Source organism: Engraulis encrasicolus, chromosome 17 (assembly GCF_034702125.1).
Source record: "Engraulis encrasicolus isolate BLACKSEA-1 chromosome 17, IST_EnEncr_1.0, whole genome shotgun sequence".
NCBI classification, from domain to species: Eukaryota; Metazoa; Chordata; class Actinopteri; order Clupeiformes; family Engraulidae; genus Engraulis; species Engraulis encrasicolus.
In genome coordinates, this window is record NC_085873.1 from 3563161 (window position 1) to 3585395 (window position 22235).

General features: G+C 43.5%; 1 protein-coding gene across 1 annotated transcript in view; it reads left to right on the plus strand.

The window, feature by feature from the left end:
* Window positions 1–22141, plus strand: part of wdr90 (WD repeat domain 90) — a 77474-nt gene extending 55333 nt beyond the window's left edge. The window contains exons 26-43 of the mRNA XM_063221440.1: window positions 1261–1388; window positions 1885–1919; window positions 2118–2237; window positions 2527–2786; window positions 3244–3346; window positions 3989–4110; window positions 6131–6287; window positions 6925–7115; window positions 8073–8241; window positions 13500–13620; window positions 15013–15187; window positions 16233–16355; window positions 17158–17320; window positions 18375–18505; window positions 18974–19117; window positions 20019–20138; window positions 20399–20483; window positions 21168–22141. Of these exons, the coding sequence (XP_063077510.1) occupies window positions 1261–1388; window positions 1885–1919; window positions 2118–2237; window positions 2527–2786; window positions 3244–3346; window positions 3989–4110; window positions 6131–6287; window positions 6925–7115; window positions 8073–8241; window positions 13500–13620; window positions 15013–15187; window positions 16233–16355; window positions 17158–17320; window positions 18375–18505; window positions 18974–19117; window positions 20019–20138; window positions 20399–20483; window positions 21168–21325 (2505 nt within the window). The 3' untranslated portion in view covers window positions 21326–22141. The remainder of the gene's footprint in view (window positions 1–1260; window positions 1389–1884; window positions 1920–2117; window positions 2238–2526; window positions 2787–3243; window positions 3347–3988; window positions 4111–6130; window positions 6288–6924; window positions 7116–8072; window positions 8242–13499; window positions 13621–15012; window positions 15188–16232; window positions 16356–17157; window positions 17321–18374; window positions 18506–18973; window positions 19118–20018; window positions 20139–20398; window positions 20484–21167) is intronic.
* Window positions 22142–22235: the final 94 nt, after the last annotated feature.

Genomic DNA, 22235 nt, shown 5'->3' on the forward strand with positions numbered 1-22235 from the left:
AAACTCCTTAGCGATCGCCCATCCATTGATTCTTTTCAAAACTAGGCTACAGTAGCCGTGCCTCTGTTACTTTAGACAGGCCAACTTTCCCCCTGCTGGCGCGCGCTCCCGCGGTGACTGATTTAAATAAATTCAGAAATCCGACCTTCATGATTTGCTTGCGAACTGCCTACTCACATGGTTAAACAGCAAATATAGCAAACATTACAAAAAAAAGAACAGACAACGAACGCCGGGCTAAGACAGCCTAAGTGAAAAGGAGAATAGTGGAAGCTCGAGGAGGTTTAGAATGACAGTATCAGAGGAGGATTGGCGCGACTGTCATTACTGCAGAAACACATGTCTTCATCATGAACAAGAGCGTTGTTGAACATGTTTCAAAATTAACACTTCCCTCAACGTCGGCTATTTTTTCTCTTTCTCTGGGAATGTTTTAGGACCTAAACTCAACTTACTGAACTACTAGGCTACAGAACTACTGACTGAGCCGCGCCATGCACTGGCTGCCAGCAGAGACAAGCAAGGCAACACAGCCAGCGCAATCACCTGAAGTTCAAGACACGTAGGCCTATATTACAATTACAAATGACAAATTAATTATAAATAATTATATTTTTTAATGTCCATTCGTCCATGGCTTGTAAATTTCGTCTCGTCTTAGTCTCCTTGACGAAAATATTTTTTTTATTTTCGTCATATTTTGATTTGCTTGAGGCAATTTTTAGTGCGTCATCGTCTCGTCATCGTCAAGGGAAAAAGGGGCGTTGACGAAATATTTTCGTCATCGTCGTGGTGGACGAAATTAACACTGGTACACACACACACACACATTGCTATAGGAAGTAAAGAGCAATACTGCTGTGCAAAGTAATGCGTAAAAACTTGAGTGTCTGAAAAATGAATCAATTTGACATGCCAACATGATTTTTAGATCAGATCATATCGTATTGCATATATTTTGCTCTGGCCTTCTTTGAACCCATCTGGTAAAACCCTCGTGTGTGTGTGTGTGTGTGTGTGTGTGTGTGTGTGTGTGTGTGTGTGTGTGTGTGTGTGTGTGTGTGTGTGTGTCTGTGTCTGTGTCTGTGTCTGTGTCTGTGTCTGTGTCTGTGTCTGTGTCTGTGTTTGTGTTTGTGTGTGTGTTTGTGCGTGTGTGTGTGTGATTGTGATTGTGATTGTGATTGTGTCTGTGTGTGTCTGTGATTGTGTGCATGTATCTGTGATTGTGTGTGTGTGTGTCTGTGTATTTGTGAATGGCAGGTATATATCGGCCATTCTGAGCCCATTAAACAGGTGAGCTTCACACCAGATCAGATGGGCGTGGTCTCGGCAGGTGACGCCCTCTTCTTCTGGGACTTCCTGGCACACCCTCAGGAGGCCATGATCAGGTAACACACACACACACACACACACACACACACACACACACACACACACACACACACACACACACACACATACACATAGGATATAATGATGTGGTAACGCACACACACTCTCACACACACACACAAACGCAAACTCTCTCACACATATGCATTCACACACACACAGAAAGCAATGCTGTGGTAACACAAAAACACTCCATGATGGGGTAACACACACACATACTGTATGTACACACACACACACACACACACACACACACACACACACACACACACACACACACACACACACACACACACACACACACACACACACACACACACACACACACACACACACAGTCAAAGACTAGGGCTTGCATTGCAATATTTGTGGACAGAGTAAGTGATCGATGTGATATGGTGCGCTCACACACACAGCACTTAAAACTCAATTCATGTGTATCATGGCATTACAGTTTTTCTCTCTCTTCCCTCCTTATTTAACCACCTGAAGGTCACAACCAATATTCAACTCCCCTTCTAAAGCAGGTAAAGTTGTCATATTGGTCATACATTTTGTGCGGATCAGCATTTAAAAAAAATATTATTTAATTCATTTATTTGCATCTACTGTTAGAGTCTAGACAATCTTTTTTTGCTCAGAACAGAAGTCATTCTACATTCTCGACATTAATAACTGAACTAAGGAATACAAATGTAATAAATACTGTTTTCTGATTGGCTCAGGTCCATCAGGTGATCCGGGGGCGGAGACTGATGGGATGTTGTTGTCCAGTGGGATTCCGCGAGGCTCTGCTCCCCTTCCCTCATTGGATGTGACCCCTTTCGACAGGACCCCACAAGATGGTTAGCCGGAGTAGTTGTTCTTGATAATCAGGGTTAAGATACAGTAAATCAAGTTAAGTCATGTTTGTTTGTAGAGCACTTTAAAATCAAGAACTATTTTGGAGAAAAGGGTCTATAAAAGTTTGAAGGTGGGAATGGGCTGAGAATTACAAGATCAAATGCAACAAATTATCACTTTCATCTAATAAACTTTGTAGATGGAGCGCTAATTGAACTTTCGCCTACCTTGTGTGTGCGTGTATGTGTGCATATGTGCGTTTGTCTGTCTGTGTGTGTGTGTTTACTATAGCTTTTGGAGAGCTGTCTCTGAATGAGGGTCCATCGTTGGCACGTAGCCCCTCGCCTATCCCCTCTCCAGCTCGCAGCCCCACGCCAAAACACTCGTCCTTCCTCCGAGTGACTGACAGGTCCCAGGGCGGAGCTTCCCCAGACAAGCCAGCCAATGAACTGGGAGAAGACAATCTTGGGACCTCCTCCCCCAAGGTTGAGCCGCGACCTGACTGCTACAAACATTTCACGCTTCGCTACAACACCTCAGCTCCAGAACAGGTACAGTTTGTGACAATTTTCTAATTTAACAAAGTTCACAAAGAGTTATGGGCTTCAGCTACCTGAGGGGCAGGTTTTAACCAAGGCATGTTCGACTCCAAATATTTAGTGACGTTTTTCTAACCATCTGGTGCTAGCATCATCTCACCGAACATGCACCAAACCATAGGTGTGGTATTTTACGGTAAAATTGAAACAAGATTGTTTAGAAGCATCCCTGTTTGGAGACCAGATGTCCTCTCCCTCCATGGACCAGATATGAGGCAGAGTTGTATGAAGTAGAAGTACTCCCACAGATGCAATTTCAACACTCGTAGTATGTTATAACAAAGTTGAAACCATGTACTATCATTCTACTAGTGTTGTAATTAGCTCTGTAAAAATACTTCTATTTTCTACTTCATACAACTTTGATGAGGAGACCTTAACCAGAATTTGTATTCCTTTTCTCCTGCAGGGTGTTGTGGCCCCTCCCCCTGGAGAGGAGGGCCTGAGGCTGAACGCTGTGATTGGATATAATGGGAATGGGCGTGGCAACATGGTTTGGAACCCGGACACAGGTTTGTAGGAGTGTAGACGCTGAAAGGGGCGGGTTACTTTTTGAAAACGTATTAATATAAGCATGCATGACTGTGTATAAATACTGCAATGTTGCAGTGACACCCTTCTGTGATTATGCCCCCGACCCCTTCAAATTTGTTCAGCATTCTATGAGTAGGAGTCTGTTTACCCGCTTTGGGTTTTAGCACGCCCACTTCTCTCTATAGGTCTTCATATTGAGCTACATGTCCACTCTCCATGGTCTCCCTCCCACAGTCAGCTGCGCTCATTTTTGGCTTTGTTGTTGTTTCGTGTGTGTGTGTGTGTGTGTGTGTGTGTGTGTGTGTGTGTGTGTGTGTGTGTGTGTGTGTGTGTGTGTGTGTGTGTGTGTGTGTGTGTGTGTGTGTGTGTGTGTGTGTGTGTGTGTGTGTGTGTGTGTGTGTGTGTGTGTGTGTGTAGTCGTTATTGGGGCAGCCTAATGGTTCAGGAGATGGGCTTTAGTTTAGATCAGAGAGTTGGCAGTTTGGATCCCATCCTTTCACTACCACATTCCACGGCTGAGATGCCCTTGAGCAAGGCATCTAACCCCATACTGCTCCAGGGACTGTAACCAATAACCTGTAAATAACTGTCATATTAATAATGTAATGTTCTTGCTGTAGGTCTGTTTGTGTACACCTGCGGCTGTGTGTGTGTGGTGGAGAACCTCCACACTGGCTCTCAGAGGCATTGGCTGGGGCATATGGAGGAGATCTCCACACTCGCCATCTCACATGACGCGCAGGTACATTTGTCATGCATGATTTACAGTATGATTCCTTTTCTTTTCTTTTTTTAAATCAGTCATGTATGCGGCCCTAAAAGGCAGAAAGGCAGTAACTGTGAAGAGTTACTGACTTTAAAGTGACTGACTTTAACCCATTTTATTATATGGTGTGACGTCAGCGGTCGAATGCTCCATTCATTTCAACGGGGCTCCCAAACGTTCGCACGTCTGTTATTTTTCGATAACGGACGGGTTGGTCTATAACAGACCGCTGTCAATGGCAACAAGACTTTTCACTGCTAAAGCGACTTTTCAACAAGACTCTAATCAGCTGCTGTGATAGACAACACCTGTTGTCCTGGCTACCTAGCTGTTGCCTAGCGGTGTTCCACAACGGCACTGTTTTGTTTTTGCGCAGCAACAATCTTTTGACATTAAAAACTATAATAGACTTAACATTAAAAAGGCCTAAAGAAATGTCCCCGCCATGTGTGAATCATTTAAGTATATCCATATAATAAGCGGGTTAACTTTCGGCGAGTCGGTCGCTTTGTGGAATAGCAGCACTTCAGAGAGAACAAGACCCCTCCGCTCCGCGTCGGGGTCTAAAGATTCTCTCTGTCGTGCTGCTATTCCACGGTAGCGACCTTCTCGCCGAACGTTAACCCTTACTTAGTCTAAGCCCTTTTTGGGAAAGGGTGCCCTCTGCCTATTAAATCCTAAATATGTCAATCTCCAAAGCACATAAAAACATGGAATAAGTTGCATTTAAAAGCTAGGACCCTCATTTTGCGTTAGAATGTGCCCATTCAGCTCTATACCCACATTTTAAATCAAAACTCTAAAACCTCAAGAACCTGAATGCAGCGTATATGTGTCTCCAGGCTACAATGGGTTAAAATGATCCTGTTACCCAGCCTAGGTAGTTTTAGGTAGTTTTGTTACTTTATATTACCACATTCTTTGCAGATCAATCATTTTTTTTAACTTCATTTTGATAAACAGGTCATTGAAATAATTTCCTCCATTTTCAACAGCAATGCAGTTATTGGACCTCTTTTTCTTTGTGTCGAAAGTAGTGATTGATAGCCAGGCCATGCCCTCCTAGTGACGCAACAGCTTCAGCGTTGTTACCAGTCAGGTCAAAAGCAATGCAAGTACTTTCTGAGTTCCCGCAAATACAGGAACTCCTCCCACTTTGTTGGGAAGCAAACAATCATTAGCTAACCAAGGGAGGCCATTTGGGAAATGCCGTTTGGGAAATGTTAATTGTTATGCTCTTGGTCAGACCAAGTCTCGAAGAGATTTGAAAGTCGATGATAATCAGGTTAAGTGATTAATACTAGGTCGATGTCTGTTACATATAAGGCGAGCACATTTCATTGCATTTCATTTTGGTAGAGTTGGACAGTGTTTTGAAGTAAAGAGGTTATGGTGCACTCATCCAAAATGCAGGACAAAAGGGCCAGACGACTATAGAAATACAGAGGAGTGTTCGCACACTTGTTCCCATTAAATGTTGACAGGAGAAAGTATTTACCGGTATATAATAACTCGTGGTTGATATGATACGATTCAATTTCATTTTGACATGTAGTTTATTGTTTCTAATCGTTTTGTGGGAGGCTCTCGTGTTTTTTCGTTGTGTCCGCACACTTGTTCCCATTAAATGTTGACAGGAGAAAGTATTTATGTAACACATGGTTGATATGATGCGATTCAATTTCATTTTGACAAGTAGTTCATTGTTTCTAATCGTTTTATGGGAGGCTCTTGTGTTTTTTCACTTCTCTAACAGCACAATGTGCTTGGCTAAAAACTTTTGATAAAAGCGTCTGCCAAATGTAATGCAAAGTAAAGTATGATACACTTTTTCCCATTAAAGATCGAAAGTTGAAAGTATTTGTGTAATAACGTGGTTGATAACATGCACTTCATTGTTATTTTTACATGTAGTTAATCGTTTCTAATTGTTTGTGGGAGGCTATCATGCTTTCCGTTTCCCTAACAGCATAATGTGCATTATTGTGTTGAATAGCTGGTTGCATCGGCGTCTGGGAGTGACGCCTCATCCAAGAGCCTCATCTGCATATGGAACGTGGCGGACGGTTCCCGTAGAAACAGCATGTCTTTCCACAGGGGCGCCGTGCAGAGCATGGCCTTCTCTCGGGACGACCGCTACTTCCTCTCTGTGGGTCAGTCTGCGATATCATTTCCTGTTGAATCCCAGACTTTTGATGATATTTGGCTTTGACTATTTGTCTCATACTGTATATTTCATAGATGTAGAACACTACATAGCGTGTCGACTATCCCTGTCCATTGCATTATATTACATTTACCAATGGCCATTTAGTGGCTGTTATGAATGCATCATTTGGTGTATACGTACTCAAATGAACTTCACGCTTCACAAAGGCAGTAAGGCAGTTAATCAAGTACCATATGCAGGGCTGGTGGTAGCTTTGGTCAGACCCAGGAAAAAGTCATCTGACAGGCCCCCTACTCAATACAATGTAATTCTGTCCCCGTCCCTCCTCCACTCCCCTGGCCCGGGACAACTGACCCCTTTGTTCCCCTGTCGGCTTCTTTGACTGTGCATGTTTCTTCCGCTAATGTCAATTTGAAAAAACTCATGCACCCTGACCATTTCGTAGTTTCGGTCCTACACCTTCATCAGGTTCACAACGTCGTCTATTAAAGAAAAACAGCAAAATGGTGAGTGGTCTGCTGAGTGATCTCCGATGCACCTGCCAGCTGAGGTGTGCGAAAAAAAAATCCAAGTTTTTCCGCTAATGTCAACAACACACTCCACTTTCATCATCATTGCAGGCGACTACAGTGAGCAGGAGGTGGCGCTGTGGAGCGGCAGCTGCTTTGAGCTGTTGAGTCACGTGAGGGCTCCGTGGCCGCTTCATGAGGCCCTGTTCAGCCCTGTCACTGACGGGCTACTGGCTGCAGTAGGAAGCTCAGGAACCCTATTCTGTAGCATACACACACACGGCACACGGACAGAGTTGCAGGTAGGACATTACCAAACACACACACACACACACACACACACACACACACACACACACACACACACACACACACACACACACACACACCGGGTATTCCTCCTAATCTAAACATGCACACACACATAAACACACACACACACACTGAGTGTTCCTCCTAATCTAAACATGCACAGGCACACACACACACACACACACACACACACACACACACACACACACACACACACACACACTCACACACACACACACACACCATTTTCAATCGTGAAAAGGAACAGGTGCAGAGTGTGTGGTGAGCTGTTCTCTCTGTGCTTCAACACACACACACACACACACACACACACACACACACACACACACACACACACACACACACACACACACACACACACACACACACACACACACACACACACACCATGGACGGTCTGGATGCATCAACAGGTAGAAGGTAGAAAGAAACACACAAACATCTTGCTTTGCCTAACTATCAGCCTACTCTAAAACCCTACACTCGTTTAAACATTCCAAACCAATGATGAAGGACAGCACTTCTCTCTTTTCTCTTCTCTCCTCTCTCTGTCTTTTCTTCAGCTGTTTCATCCTTTGTCTTTACATCTTGCGTCTTTCATCAGGTGCAGAGTGTGTGATGCTGAGCTGTTTTCTCTGTACTTCAACGCACACACACACACACACACACACACACACACACGCACACACACACACACACACACACACGTATGCTATTCCCTATTTGCTTCACTGATGTTACACTTCACACACAAACACACACTTACACAGGCAACACACACTCACACAGGCAACACACACACACACACGCACACGCACACGCACACACACACACACACTCACAAACACACACAGGGTAGCGACACCCAGGATGTTGTTTGTGCCATCAGCCCTGCATCTTGTGTCTCGTGTGATGGATGTCACCAGGTGCAGAGTGTGTGCGCGCCGGCTGAGGTGGGCGATGCCGAGCTGACGTCTCTGTGCTTCAACGCCAACGGGCTGCTCTTCACCTCCACCAGCAGGGGGCAGGTGTGTGTGTGGGACTGCAGCACGCAGCGCTGCTTCATGACCTGGGACGCCGACGAGGGCGAGATCGGTTAGTGTGTGTGTGTGTGTGTGTGTGTGTGTGTGTGTGTGTGTGTGTGTGTGTGTGTGTGTGTATATGTATATGTATAGAACTTACTGCTGCTTCATGAGCTCGTAGACCAACGAGGGTGAGATTGGTCAGCATGTGTGTGGGGCTGCAACACACACCGCTGCTTCGTGACCTGGGAGGCCGACGAGGAAGAAAATGGTGTGTGTGTGTGTGTGTGTGTGTGTGTGTGTGTGTGTGTGTGTGTGTGTGTGTGTGTGTGTGTGTGTGTGCGCGCGCGCGCGCAAGTGTGTGTGGAAGTGTGTGTGCAAGAACGTGCTCGAAAATGCTTTCAGCCAACAACTTTTCGCTCTCACACCTGAAAGATACTTTCTTTCTTTCTTTCTTGTCCATACCTACCCCTTTCCATTTACACGTTTTTCTCTATCATTTCATCATTCCATCGTGTGTGTGTGTGTCTGTCTGTCTGTCTGTCTGTCTGTCTGTCTGTCTGTCTGTCTGTCTGTCTGTCTGTCTCCATCCGTGTCTGTGTGTGTGTTGCATGCTCAAGTACATGTGTAGCGGTGTGTGTGTAGATATAAGCATTTGCTTTAGCTATGTGCTGTATTTCTTAAAGTGGAAGTCAGCAACATGTTTTAGTCATATTACCTTGAATTGATCTTGGATTCTAAAAGTAGTGCATGAAAGCCAGTTACAGGGGGAAAAAACAAGTTCTTAAGTTCCCACTAAAGCAGGGGCGGGGAACCTATGTCTCGAGGGTCATTTACGGCCCTTGAGGCCGTTTTATCCGGCCCGATATAATTTTAATGTTATGCAGCTTCACATGCAATATGACATATTTTGTAAAGGAATCTCAGACATTTAATTTCAATACAATAAAGTTATATTCAGGGGACCTAGAGAAGGTGGGGTCTGTTTTAAAGGTGGCTGACTTTTAATATAGGCCTAAAGTTCAGGGGACAATCCTGGTTTGTGTTCACAGTGCGGCCTTTGGAGGACTTTTACGGCCCTTGGAGGAATTGGAAGTGGCCCCTAGAAAGAAAAAGGTTCCCCACCCCTGCACTAAAGCATTTAGTCTTGCTTACGAAATTTCAGTGCCTCCATGGTTAGCTTAATCAAAAAGGTTCAGGGGTGTGTTTATAGCTGTCCAATCACAGTGTATGTGGACGACTGCAAAAGTTCAAAGATCCATGCACAGCTTCCAGGTGCTGGTAAACGCAGTAATATGCAATGGCTCAAAAGGAAAACTTTTACCGCACACTTGTTTGACTTTATGCTCTTTTATTCTGAGCGAACAGCGCGTTTCGCCTCTGTGCGTCATCAGGTTTGCTCCATAGAAATGCATTGAGCCTTCAAAGGTTTAGCTCCTTGTTTTAGCTCATTTATATTATGACAGTTGCACTGGGTGCTAATGGATCATTCGAGTTTGAGGAGTTCGAGTTTGAGGATCATTCGAGTTTGAGTTCATAATAGGATAATTGTTGTCGCAAAATTACATTGTACACTGTGATTGGTGGTTAGCGGTGGTTCAGCACTTTTGTCACTTACTGTTGGAAGCGGAGGCAATGTCAGATTCCTCCAATGCTGTCCCAGCCGTGGCTCTGCTAAGCCGGCGACCCGGGTTCAACTCCGGCTCAAGGTCATTAGCCGATCCTTCCCCGTCCCTCTCTCCACTGTCCTATCTCAAAAATTAAAAAGATTTGTCCAATGCAGAGCTACACCCACTTCTACCAGATACCTCTACATGTATATGCCATTGGTCGAAGCTATTATCAGTCAACCCACTCTTTCCTCTTACAATAACAGACTGACCTAGCGTATCTTTGCCTTAGAGCAGTGTTTCTCAATTTTTTTCAGACCGAGGACCACTTTGTCCCCCCAAAAATCTTCAAAGACCACCTGTCAACTGTCAATTCAGCTGACAGGTGGTCCCTGAAGATTTTTAGATGGACAAAATGGTCCTCGGGTGCTTATTGTGGTGAAAACAAGACTTCAGCTATGTTTAGCGTAATAATTGTGCTACAATATACCCTACTGCTTGCTTTTCTTGGAAAAGTAGAAATCCCCTCACGGATCACCTTAGCTCTGTCGTGGACCACCAGTGGTCCCCCGACCACACTATGAGAATCACTGCCTTAGAGTACGTTTACACGGGAACGCAAGGGTTTTTTTTTGGAGCAGAGTAAAAAAAAAACATTGCATCCACAAAGGAATGGATCAGTAAAATATTATGTAATCATGGCTACGAAACGCTTGCTGAAAACGATGCAATAACTATTATCCATTACCATAGTAGTTGCGGAGATAAAAAGGGGCAAACGACCGTTAGCCTAATGTCCATTACTCTTGTCATGCAAATTTCCCTTCAGCGAGGCAACCTGCCACATGCACAGTGCACCAGAGGCGATTCCTCTTTGAGTACAAGGGAGGCGCCGCCTCCTGTCCAAAATCACGGAGAAATAGTATGTAAACTAATGCTTTACACGACTTAATATCATTGCTATTTCAGACCCAGCTCCATAGATGCATGTGCTCAACTTAGCGATTAAACCAATCTATAATAAGATCCCGAAGCTCGTACGAGTTTTTTTTCCGCTCATGACAACGCAAGCGAGTCGAGTCTCAATGGACTTCAATGGCATGTGGGATTGTGCGCTTTTTCAATGGCAAAATGCTAAACGGTCATTGGCTATTGCCGTGAAATTTTTTTAATTTTGAGACTGAGCCTCACTGGGAGTGAATGGAGAAGAGAGAGGAGGGGGGAGGGACCGGAGACTGGAGCTCCGACTTGTGATTGGGTGAACCCTGTGTCAGTAGGCTACAGTAGTTGATTTCATTTCGAAATGCGGATATGTTATTAATTTGACTGAGAAGTTTCGTCGTGATAACCAGTAGGGAAGCTATTCATTGCGTTGTACTCCAGTTTTGTGTACATATTCTTGTAAACCTAGTGTTGCGAATAAAGTCTTAATAGTGGCACGTCCTTATCCTTTTTAATCTCCCAATTCAAAAGTTGAGGTTGCCTACTTTTCGTTATTGCTAGCTTGCAAGAAAGCTAGAGAGCTATGCAAAATGAAATGCCAAGCATTGTGGATTAAATTCTGGCGAATTCCAGTCGTCCTTATGAGGAGAAAATGAATATCAAGGAGCAGAGCAGAGCACTGCCTAATATTGACTTGGTGAAAAAGGTAGGGAAGAACAAACTTTTCTTTTGAGCTTTCGTGGTGTCTGATCAACTGGTTAACTGCCAAGTCCCGTGAGTGGCGAGTCCTTTCCTACTGTGCTGTTAAGCCGTGCACCCAGTAATGAACAAAGACAACGAAGGCAAACTCAATCACATCATTATGTGGTGGAGGTAGGCCTAATGAATAATAATAATAATAATAAAAACATTTCCCTATGAATAGGCTACAAGGGGGATAATGATTAATGATTAACAAATTTGTTTCAACAAGAGTCCTTCAGTGTGTGAGGGCAGGCCATATGTGACAGGACCAATATAAGGTGTGTGTCAAAATTGACCCCCCCCCCCCTTTTTTTTTTTGCGTTCTGGACATATTGTAATTGAACAGCCTCCCCTGTTTGACAGACTACCAGCCGCCACTGCAGTGCACGTATCTGTACAGAATATGACATGATGCCACAACAATCAGTAGTAGAGGTGCTCCGATTGCTCGGCTGCCGATCATGACCGGCCGATAATGGCCAAAAATAGCCTGATCTGTGATCGGAAAAACATGCCGATCAAAAAACCGATCGAGAGATATTAAATTCCTCACGCAACCATTTGCCTTTACACCTGGCGCTGCATGTAGGCGCTGGCTCTGCACAGCTGCAACTGCACCAAAAGAAGGCATCTTTGCTTGTCTATAACTTTTCGCCATTCCCCCCTTCATTTCCACCATTCATAACCATATCTGCATCAACAATTATCTGATTTTCCGATCCATGCGCCGTTTACCTGAGTGACAATGTAATTTGCGATTGAGTACTCGCCAGTGAGCCATGTTACGTTATAACCTGTGTAGTTGCCTTTGTCAGCACGCGACAACTTCACGTTGTCAGCACAAACATGTCAATTATTGTTTTCAAAGTTGTTTAAAGTTGGCAGTCAGTCGATTAGTTTGATAGTCGCTGAAACACCAAGCGACAGATGTGGTTAAAACTTGAGAGAGAGATTCAGAACGGTAGTGGAGCACTGCAACTGCATGTGGACGGTGACAGAGAGGGGAGGGGCTCTCCTCACGAGGCTGCTCATTTAAAGCGACAGGTTGTTTTTTTCTCGTATGTGGAAGACTATTTGATGTAATGTTTCAGTTTCAATTCAATCTTAAATAGTTTAGTTATTCTATGCAATAACTTATACATTGATTAATACTGTAGACTGTATTACCAACACTAGTCTGAAAGATAATAATAATAATAATAATAATAATAATAATAATAATAATAGCCTAATAATAGCCTAATAATAGACATGTGCAAATTAAGATTGATTGGTTTATGGGCAGAAATGGTATTCAATAAGGATAATTAATAGGCTATTGAAAAAATAGGAAATCATTTTTGTGATCGGCAATGATCGGTAATCGGCAGATAAAGATTTTTGGTGATCGGTATCGGTGATCGGACCCAAAAAATGGTGATCGGAGCACCTCTAATCAGTAGCCTATAAGCCTACTGCTTGTTCGATACATTTAAGATTCAGAACTATTTGTAGACCTACATCTAGATGGCAACGGGAACGTCGGCGTTCGCAGGTATTCCCACTCTGGAACCCGTTCTCAAAAAATAATGTTCTGGGGTACCCAAAGTGCCCGTTCCTTGTGGACACAAGGCCCAAACGATAAACGAAAATATCGAATTCACTTTCACAAATTCACAAATTATTCTTGTGTGGAGTAGGTCTGGCGGCAAACGCCATACTCAATCACAAGTGAAAAGAATGCGCAAGGCAGCATGGGTACTCCCAGGCTAGTGTGGAGTAGGTCTTGAACCGCCCTTTCGAGTCGACTTGGAAATACTCGATTTTCACTGGCTACAAATTGGAGGTAATGAAGGTTTCCCCCAGCATACCTCATCACAGAGCACATATTTAACATTTGAACTGCGTCCTGTCGTCTCAGGAATTCACTCACTTGCGTATTCTGCAAACAAAATGTGCTTGTGTGGACTTGTGCACAGAGAGAACAATCACATAGTTGGAGAATGAGGAACATAACAGTGTGTGTGGGTGTGGGTGTGGGTGTGCGTGTGTGCAGGTGTGTTGCTGTGCTGTGGCAATAGGTTGGTGTGTGGCAGCAACAGCAGACGTTTGAGGCTGTGGTCAGTTGCAGCCGTCCAAGCACTGAGACCACAGAACACAGAGAGAACACAGGACAGGTGAGATGCTCACATAAATAGACAGACACATGCACACATACACACACACACACGCACACACACATACACGCACGCACACAGGTACACACCCATGTATGTAAACATTCCGTACATGCCTGAAAGCACGACAAACGCAAGCACATTCACCAAAATAAGGACAAACAGAAGGGTGAACGTGCACAAGTGAACACTGCACACACCGAAATTGCATTTATTCCTCACCAGGCAAGGAGGCTGCCCCCAATGGTGCCCGAAAGGGAGCATTGCGGCGGGACGCTACCATGCTCAGTCATGAAGTGGGATGGGGGAGAGCACTGGTTAATTACTGCCCCCACCAACCTGGCGGGTTGGGAGTCGAACCGGCAACCTTTGGGCTACAAGCCTGATGCTCTAACCGCTTACCCATTACTGCCCTGCACATACACGCAGGACTCGTCACATATACAGTACGTTGGAGGACATATTAAACCTCTTCATAAGCCAGTCAGAATTGGTCTGTGGGCTATGCAAAACATGTTCATAACGTTATTTGCACAAAATCATCCAAATGTAAAGACATTTCACCAGCTCTGTTTCTTGCCAGTTGCTGTCACTCTTACAGTGCGCCGTTCTGTTCTCTGTCCCCCTTAAATGCAATTAAACTGTTGCCGATCACTCCTCCCCACCCCTTAAATGCAAATAAAGTAGCCGATCACTCCTCCCCACTTAAAGGGACACTGTGCAGGAAATGGTCAAAAAAGGTACTGCAACTATGCCGCTCATTGAAACTGGGCTGCCTATTGCCAAATTTGATCTTTACATGAAAGTTTACTAAGTCATAAACAAATATTTTCTAGTATGGTCCAAGTACAGTCATTTTTGCAGCTAAAAATGGCTAGTTTTGGAAATTCAAAATGGCGGACCCTGGAGAAGATTCCCCTTTTCATGTATGAAAAGTGCATTTTTTCCAGTTATAATGAATACTTGCTGGTGGTAAGTATTCATGAAAAGGTAACATTAGTGAATGGGCAACATGAATTCTGGAAATAAACAACTAAACATCTCACACAGTGTCCCTTTAAGCGAAACAGTCGAATGTGAATTGTTTTGCAACAGCAAAAAAATGGACTGACACCGTAAAAGTTTTGCTTCTGTCTTAGGACTCCAGGCCACATTGCAGGACAAATCTAAATGGTTCACATCAAATCATTTGAATAACTCACAGAGAAGGATGGCATGTTTTTTTTCATGTTTATAAGATCGATAGAGGCTCAAATATGCACATGAAAGCCCTCAAAAAGTGAGATTTGCATAATAGGTCTCTACGTTCCCCATTGCTTCCACCCACCACTCAAGCAGATCTTCAACATTATAGCACTACTTCCTATTGGTCCATTCCCCCTGTCACTCAAGCAGCAGCCCCGCAGTGTTGCTGGAGCAGGAGATGCAATTGGACGGGGCGGTGGTGAGCGCCGCCTTCGATGACGCCATGGACATGGGCATAGTGGGCAGCACTGCAGGCACCCTGTGGTACACCAACTGGATGGAGAACACGAGCATACGCCTCATCAACGGACACAAGAGCAAGGTGCGTGCCACACACTGTTTTTTTATACAGTTTTTTTAGATTTTAGTTTTTTATTTTGTTAGGGACGGCCATTGGAAATTGGCTATATATGATGATGCCTACATGATATGTATCTGTCCCTATGAAATAAACCATAACTAACTAACTAACATGCGGTGCACGCTCAGTGATGCCCAATAATTACGATAATACTTTCAATACTTTAATTAGGTTATTTCATTACATTACATTACATTACACTTAGCTGATACTTCCATTGCAATCAACTTACAGTTATTTACAGGGTATTAGTTACGGTCTCGGGAGCAGTGTGGAGTTAGGTGCCTTGCTCAAGGGCACTTCAGCCATGGTAATCCCTAACCAGTAGGCTAAGGCCGCCCAATAATCATAATAATGATACGAATTTGTTTTATTTTGCACTTTTCTTGACACTCAAAGACGCTACCTCTCAATATCGATTGCCAAAATACAACTACATCAGTGTGATCTTCCCGCCCTCCCCAAAAAAATCACACACACGCACGTGCGCACACAAACACCATGGTTTATTTCCTTTCCCGGATGTGCTTGGCATTAGACTTTTCTGTAACACTTTATTTTAGGGATACATCTATTAGCACTAATACATACAATGTGCCTGTATAAGTAACTTGTAAGGCATGTACAAAGCAAAATTAAACATTTGTTAGGCATGTATTCGCAAATGTCTTGTTCATGCACAATAAGGGATTTATTACCAATTTAACATTAGTAAGGTCCTAGTAGGCCTTAGCGTTTGCTTAGTACATGCCTTACAAGTTACTTATGCAGGCATTAACATTGTATGTATTAGTGCTAATAGATGTATCCCTAAAATAAAGTGTTACCGGCTTTTCTCTCATGTCATATCTGTGTTAAAAACAAGCTCACTTTTACACGCACACACGACTAGCACGTCTTAATGGTGAAAATAAATTACATTTTGGTCAACTGGTCAGATTAGGCCCGTTGCATTGGGGCCTGTGATGTGTTTCATCCATGCTTGCATGGTTACCTGTACCCACAGGTAAATGCTGTGCTGTTCAGCCCGGACGAGAGTCGCTTTGCCACCTGTGGCCAAGACGGGAGCCTAAGAGTCTGGGCGTTGCCTAGCAACGAACTACTGGTGCAGTTTCAGGTCCTCAATCAGGTGAGATTGGCCTCGTAAATAAATTTCTTTGTACAATATACATGGGTTCTGAATTTTTGTTTTAACCTGATTGCGCGAAACTAGCTGCGCACAACTCATCCTCTGATTGTTGGAAACCGCTGCCAGTCAAAAAATTAGCTCAAGTGGTTGGCTGCCAGCGTCTTGCCCGTCCTCACAACATCATGTTTATAAACACTGAGAACCCATGTATGAATTGGAGGTGAATTTACATGTTAAAGAAGATTTAAAGGGACACTGTGTGAGATTTTTAGTTGTTTATTTCCAGAATTCATGCTGCCCATTCACTAATGTTGCCTTTTTCATGAATACTTACCACCAGCATAAAATTCTAAGTATTCATTATGACTGGAAAAATTGCACTTTTCATACATTAAAAGGGGGATCTTCTCCATGGTCCGCCATTTTGAATTTCCAAAAATAGCCATTTTTAGCTGCAAGAATGACTCTACTTGGGCCATACTAGAAAATATTTGAAATTTGGCAATAGGCCGCCCAGTTTCAATGAGCAGCATAGTTGCAGTACCTTTTTTGACCATTTCCTGCACAGTGTCCCTTTAAGAAAATGTCTGTTCATGTACATTCATTTTCAGACAGAAAGCTTAATTTGTAGATATGAATTGATGGAGATCTTTTATTGTACTGTTTTCAAATAGGCTTTTCAAAAGAAATGTAACTAGTACTGAGTTAAGTAAGCCTGCTTTCTCTACCAGGAGTTGGACCTTGGAAAATCCCAACTGTTGTGCATTGCTTTATGTGTGGCGTGTGTTTGCGTGTGTCCCAGAGTTGTGAATGTTTAAGCTGGAGTCCGGGGATGGCGTCGGCGTGTGTGTCAGGGGGCTACAGCGACGGCACGATCCGCGTCTTCAACTTGAACTCCTCTGAGATGGAGATGAAGCTGCAGCCTCATCCCACGGCCGTCTGTGCCCTGCAGTATTCTGACACCGGTCAGTACCAATAATAATAATAATAGTACACTAATAACAGTAACTTCACCACACTATACCAAAATTATTTCCTAATCAAAGAATAAGGAGAGAAAGAATTGTACACAATTTGTGTGTGTGTGTGCGTGAGTCTGTCTGAGTGAGAGTAACCATTGTTTGACCATTTCAAAACACAAGGACCGTTTCCTACAACATTCAACTCATTCAGACAGCAGAACATCTTAACTATTGTGCCCGGTATCTTCTCCTAGGCTTTCAGCTCCCAGCATGACCAGCCCTGAGAAAGCTTATCAAATGCACAACATACCATGATGCAAAAGTTCAAAGATCCATGCACAGCTTCTAGGTGCTGGTAAACACAGGAGTATGCAATACTTCAAAAGGAAAATGTTTACAGCACACGTTACGAACAACACGCAAGCGAACCTGATGACACACAGAGGCGAAAGGCGTTGATTAAAAGAGCATACAGTCAAACGAGTGTGCGGTAAACTTTTTCCTTTTGAAGCACACAGGAGGAAGACGCTTCCTTTTGTAGCACAACATACCGTTCTTCATAATTAAACAGGCGCAAAGACTCCCTCTCTTGTGCTCTTATAGTGTATGCTTACTTTATTCAAAATCAATGCATTCTTCTGCACAGCTTACTCGATTTCCACTTAACCTACCATAAAACATAAAATCAACCTGGGATGTGATTATACAGTTAACACCTAAAATTAATAACTGATTGGAGTAAAATATAAATGCATCATTGGCTTGATCCTGAACGCTTGAACGTGAATAAATGGTTAATTTGAGTTGTGAGGTGAGGCCGCGATCACTTAACCTTACGGCCGATTCACACCGAGATATTCGCGTTCACTTAACGTGTCCGGGAGCATCGCGAGCCTGAGAGGTTCGCGGACTGTTCAGTTGTTCCCTTTCACACTGGTTAATTTGAGTTGTGAGGTGAGACAACGATCACTTAACCTTACGCTAAATGATAAGAGAAATAATCACAGTGTATGAACATTATGTGTGTGACCTCTGCCCTGCCCTCTGTATGTTGCAGGTCTGGTGCTGTTGTCCGCGTGCAGAGACGGTCTTATTGCGGTCATCAGTCCAGTTACCGGGGCAACACTGCGCGTCATTGGAGATCACAAAGGAGCCGCTATCACCTGCATTCAGAGCACCAAGAAACAGGTTGGTGGAGTGTGTGTGTGTGTGTGTGTGTGTGTGTGTGTGTGTGTGTGTGTGTGTGTGTGTGTGTGTGTGTGTGTGTGTGTGTGTGTGTGTGTGTGTGTGTGTGTGTGTGTGTGTGTGACTCTGACTCTGACTCTGACTCTGAGTGAATGTGGTCACTGGTCAAAAAACGCGTTGGTGGGCCCAGCCGTTGCTCTATTGGCTGGGCACCCGCCTGCGACCTGGCCCGGGGCCTTTGCTGATCCTTCCAAGTCTCTCTCTTCCCACTCGCTTTCTGTCTCTCCTCCACTGTCCTATCTCAAAAATAAATAAATATCCTCCCAAAAAAAGAAAACTGGTTGGTGGAGCCTGTCACTGTGTGTGTTTACACTCCTCTATTATCATGGGATATGATTTGTGGATGTGCGTGTGTGTTTGTTGTTGTTTGTGTGTCTGCGTGGGTGTCTTGTTTGTGCATATTGTCTCCAGTATAAAGAGTTCGGTCTTCAGGGAGATGAGCTCTGGTTGGCTGTGAGCGCCGATAGGCGGGTCAGCGTCTGGGCTGCTGATTGGAAGCTGGATAAGTGCGACCTGCTTGATTGGCTGAGCTTCCCTGCCCCTGCTGCACCGGAGGTGAGGCTATTCTAAGATCTGCAGACTTGAATCTGCTGAATGAATTTATTTTTTCCCCATTGCACTGCTATTAATCATTTCTATTTTCACGTTATGATGAATCTTGGTATAATTGTCTTGGCATGATGAAAAGCTAAATATGAAAAAGCTCATATCAAGGAGGCCCTTTATAGCATTCTGGATACACATTGTATGTGGATTGTGGAGATGTGAAACGCTTGACAAATGTCCATGTAAACCAGGGACGGTGAACCGTTTTCATTCGAGGGCCACTTCAAGTTTTATTAAGTCATCCAAGGGCTGTACTACTGAACCAGGATGTACCCCTGCACCTTAGACCTACGGTATATTGAAGGTGGTCACCTTTACAACATGCCCCACCTTCACTAGGTTCCCTGAAAATACAACTTACAGTATTTGCTAATGTTATTTCTAAGATTCATTTACTTATTTATTAATTCAATATATTCATATTCCATATTCATATTTCACATGAAATTGCATAACATTAAAATTATATTGGTTTCCGGCCGTGAAGGACCCTAGAGACCCAGGTTCCCCACCCCTGGTGTAAACAGAAGTGACCTTTTTATCTTACCTTATTTCTATGTTATTAATCTCACATCTGCTTTATTTAGTACAGTGGACTTCATTCAAACATTAACAATAAACTTGAATCATTGTGTTGATCCCCTCGGTTTTTCAATTGGCAGATTTAGTGTCACGAGTATGGATTTTTCTGTCACTATTGCATTCGAACACTCTGAGGCATGCATCCCACCAAAATGTGTCTGCCTGAATTCACACTGCAGCCTTCGTCTCCCGTTTTTATTTCACAACATTGGTTGCACCAATCAAGATTGCTGTTATTGTGAGGTTTACTGTGCTCTTACCCAATCAGAATGGGGACGTCTTGCCACCCAGCCTAGCTGCCTTCAGTCCCTGTGAGAGAGGGGTCGTCGTCTACACTGGCTACGGCGTGACCAAAGACATCACCTTTTACTGCCTGAACAAAAAACAGGTCAGTCGCTGCGAAACTGGGTAAATTGATAAGACCGATCAATGGTATTGATTAGGGTGTAGGATTTTTTGCTGTTGTGTTTTTGATATTGATTTTATGTATTGATTCTCTCTCTCTCTTTGTCTTTCTCTCTCTCTCTCTCTGGGTCACTGGATTTAGCTAAATTGATATTGCTGATAATTGATTATTGAATTGGTACTACAGTATATTATATGGTCAATCGGAAAATCCCTCCAATGCTCTCTCTTTCTCTCTCTCAGGTCTTGAGGACTATTATGTTGGCAGACTGGGCACTCTGCCTAAGTGTCAGCAGTAAGGGACGTCTGCTTGCCGTTGGCTCCAAGCGTGAGTATACAGTATAAACACTGCCACACACACACAACCTGCATGCCCAGTAAATCAAGAAGCACATGGTATCTTCTGAAAGTGCATATTCATACCATCGCAAACACATATTAAAATACCCATACACATTGGTGGGCCCCAAATTCTTGTGTGCCGAACGACTCATAAATATGTCAATATTTCACATGTTTATCTGTATGCGGTTTGTTAGTGAATCTGAGGAGATCTAGAGGTCGAAACGTCATTGCCAATGAATGAATGAATAAAAAGAAGAACAAATAACTTAAAGAAGAAAAAATCCAAAGGAGTGTGCGAACCTTTTTTCAAAAAATATCTGTATGCAATACCATACATGATGATCTCAAGTGTTGACATACAGTATGTATGTTTATACTGTCTGTTTTATGTAGGTGATTGTTAGTTATGCATTAGTGCTACCATCTCTAAGATGTATTACTATGCAATTGTTTCTCACTGAGTGTGTGTGTGCGTGTGTGTGCGTGTGTGTGTGTGTGTGTGTGTGTGTGTGTGTGTGTGTGTGTGTGTGTGTGTGTGTGTGTGTGTGTGTGTGTGTGTGTGTGTGTGTGTGTGTGCGTGCGTGTGTGCGTGTGTGTTCTCATTGTGCATGTCTGTGTTCTCATTGTGTCTGTGTCTGTGTGTCTGTCTGTGTGTGCGTGTGTGTAGGCCGTGTGGTGAAGGTTCTCCACAGCTCGTCAGGTCGTTTCCAGGACTTCACTCCTCACGGAGACTCGGTACAGCTCTGCACCTTCTCCCCCTCAGGAAGGCAGCTGCTCACCGCCGCACACAACGAGATACTACTGTGGAACACTCACAGCCTCTAACACACACACACACACACACACACACACACACAGGAAGACAATTGCTCACCACTGCACACTAGATACTACTGTGGAACACACTCAAACACAAACGCGCCTCAAACACAAACGCGCTTGAACACACACACATTAGGGGTGTAAATCACAGTCCCATGGCGATAAGATACGGTATCGATTTTTTAAATCAGGGATTTTATTATTTTCGATTCCCCACGATACGATTCGATTAAATTGCCGGCCGTAGGTTCAATGCATCAATACATTTTGAATATTATTTAACACACACACACACACACACACACACACACACACACACACACACACACACACACACACACACACACACACACACACACACACACACACACACACTCACTCACTCCGTCCCTGAAGAACAGAGACACGCTTTCTGACACATTCCAGACACACACAGAGAACCATACAATCAATAGTGACAACAAACTATGTGCCCTGATGTTGGCCTAGTATGTGTACAGAGACATAACAACACGTAACAAGATTAACCTGAGGAAAGTTTACAAAGCTTAACCAGAGCATATGTCCAAAGAAGACGTCTAACCATATGCACTACAGTTGTTTTTTTCTCCTCTGTCAAGAAGGCTTTTTGTTCCTTAGCTGATACAGTAGAACCTTTAGTAAATACAAGTATGTGCCTTGTGTCCATATATGGGCATACATTTTTATTAGATGTATATTTTTTGTTTATTTGTTTTTTACTGTGAATGTGATGTGTTTTATATGTTGATGCTTGACTTTTAAGACCTTGTATATAAAAGCTTTTTAAATAAAATGTAAAAAGAGCTTGATTATGTTTTTCTTCCTGTCTCTGTATGTCAAAATAAATTAGAGATCTTGAGTGATTCAATAGTTTGTCAAATAATTATGTTAT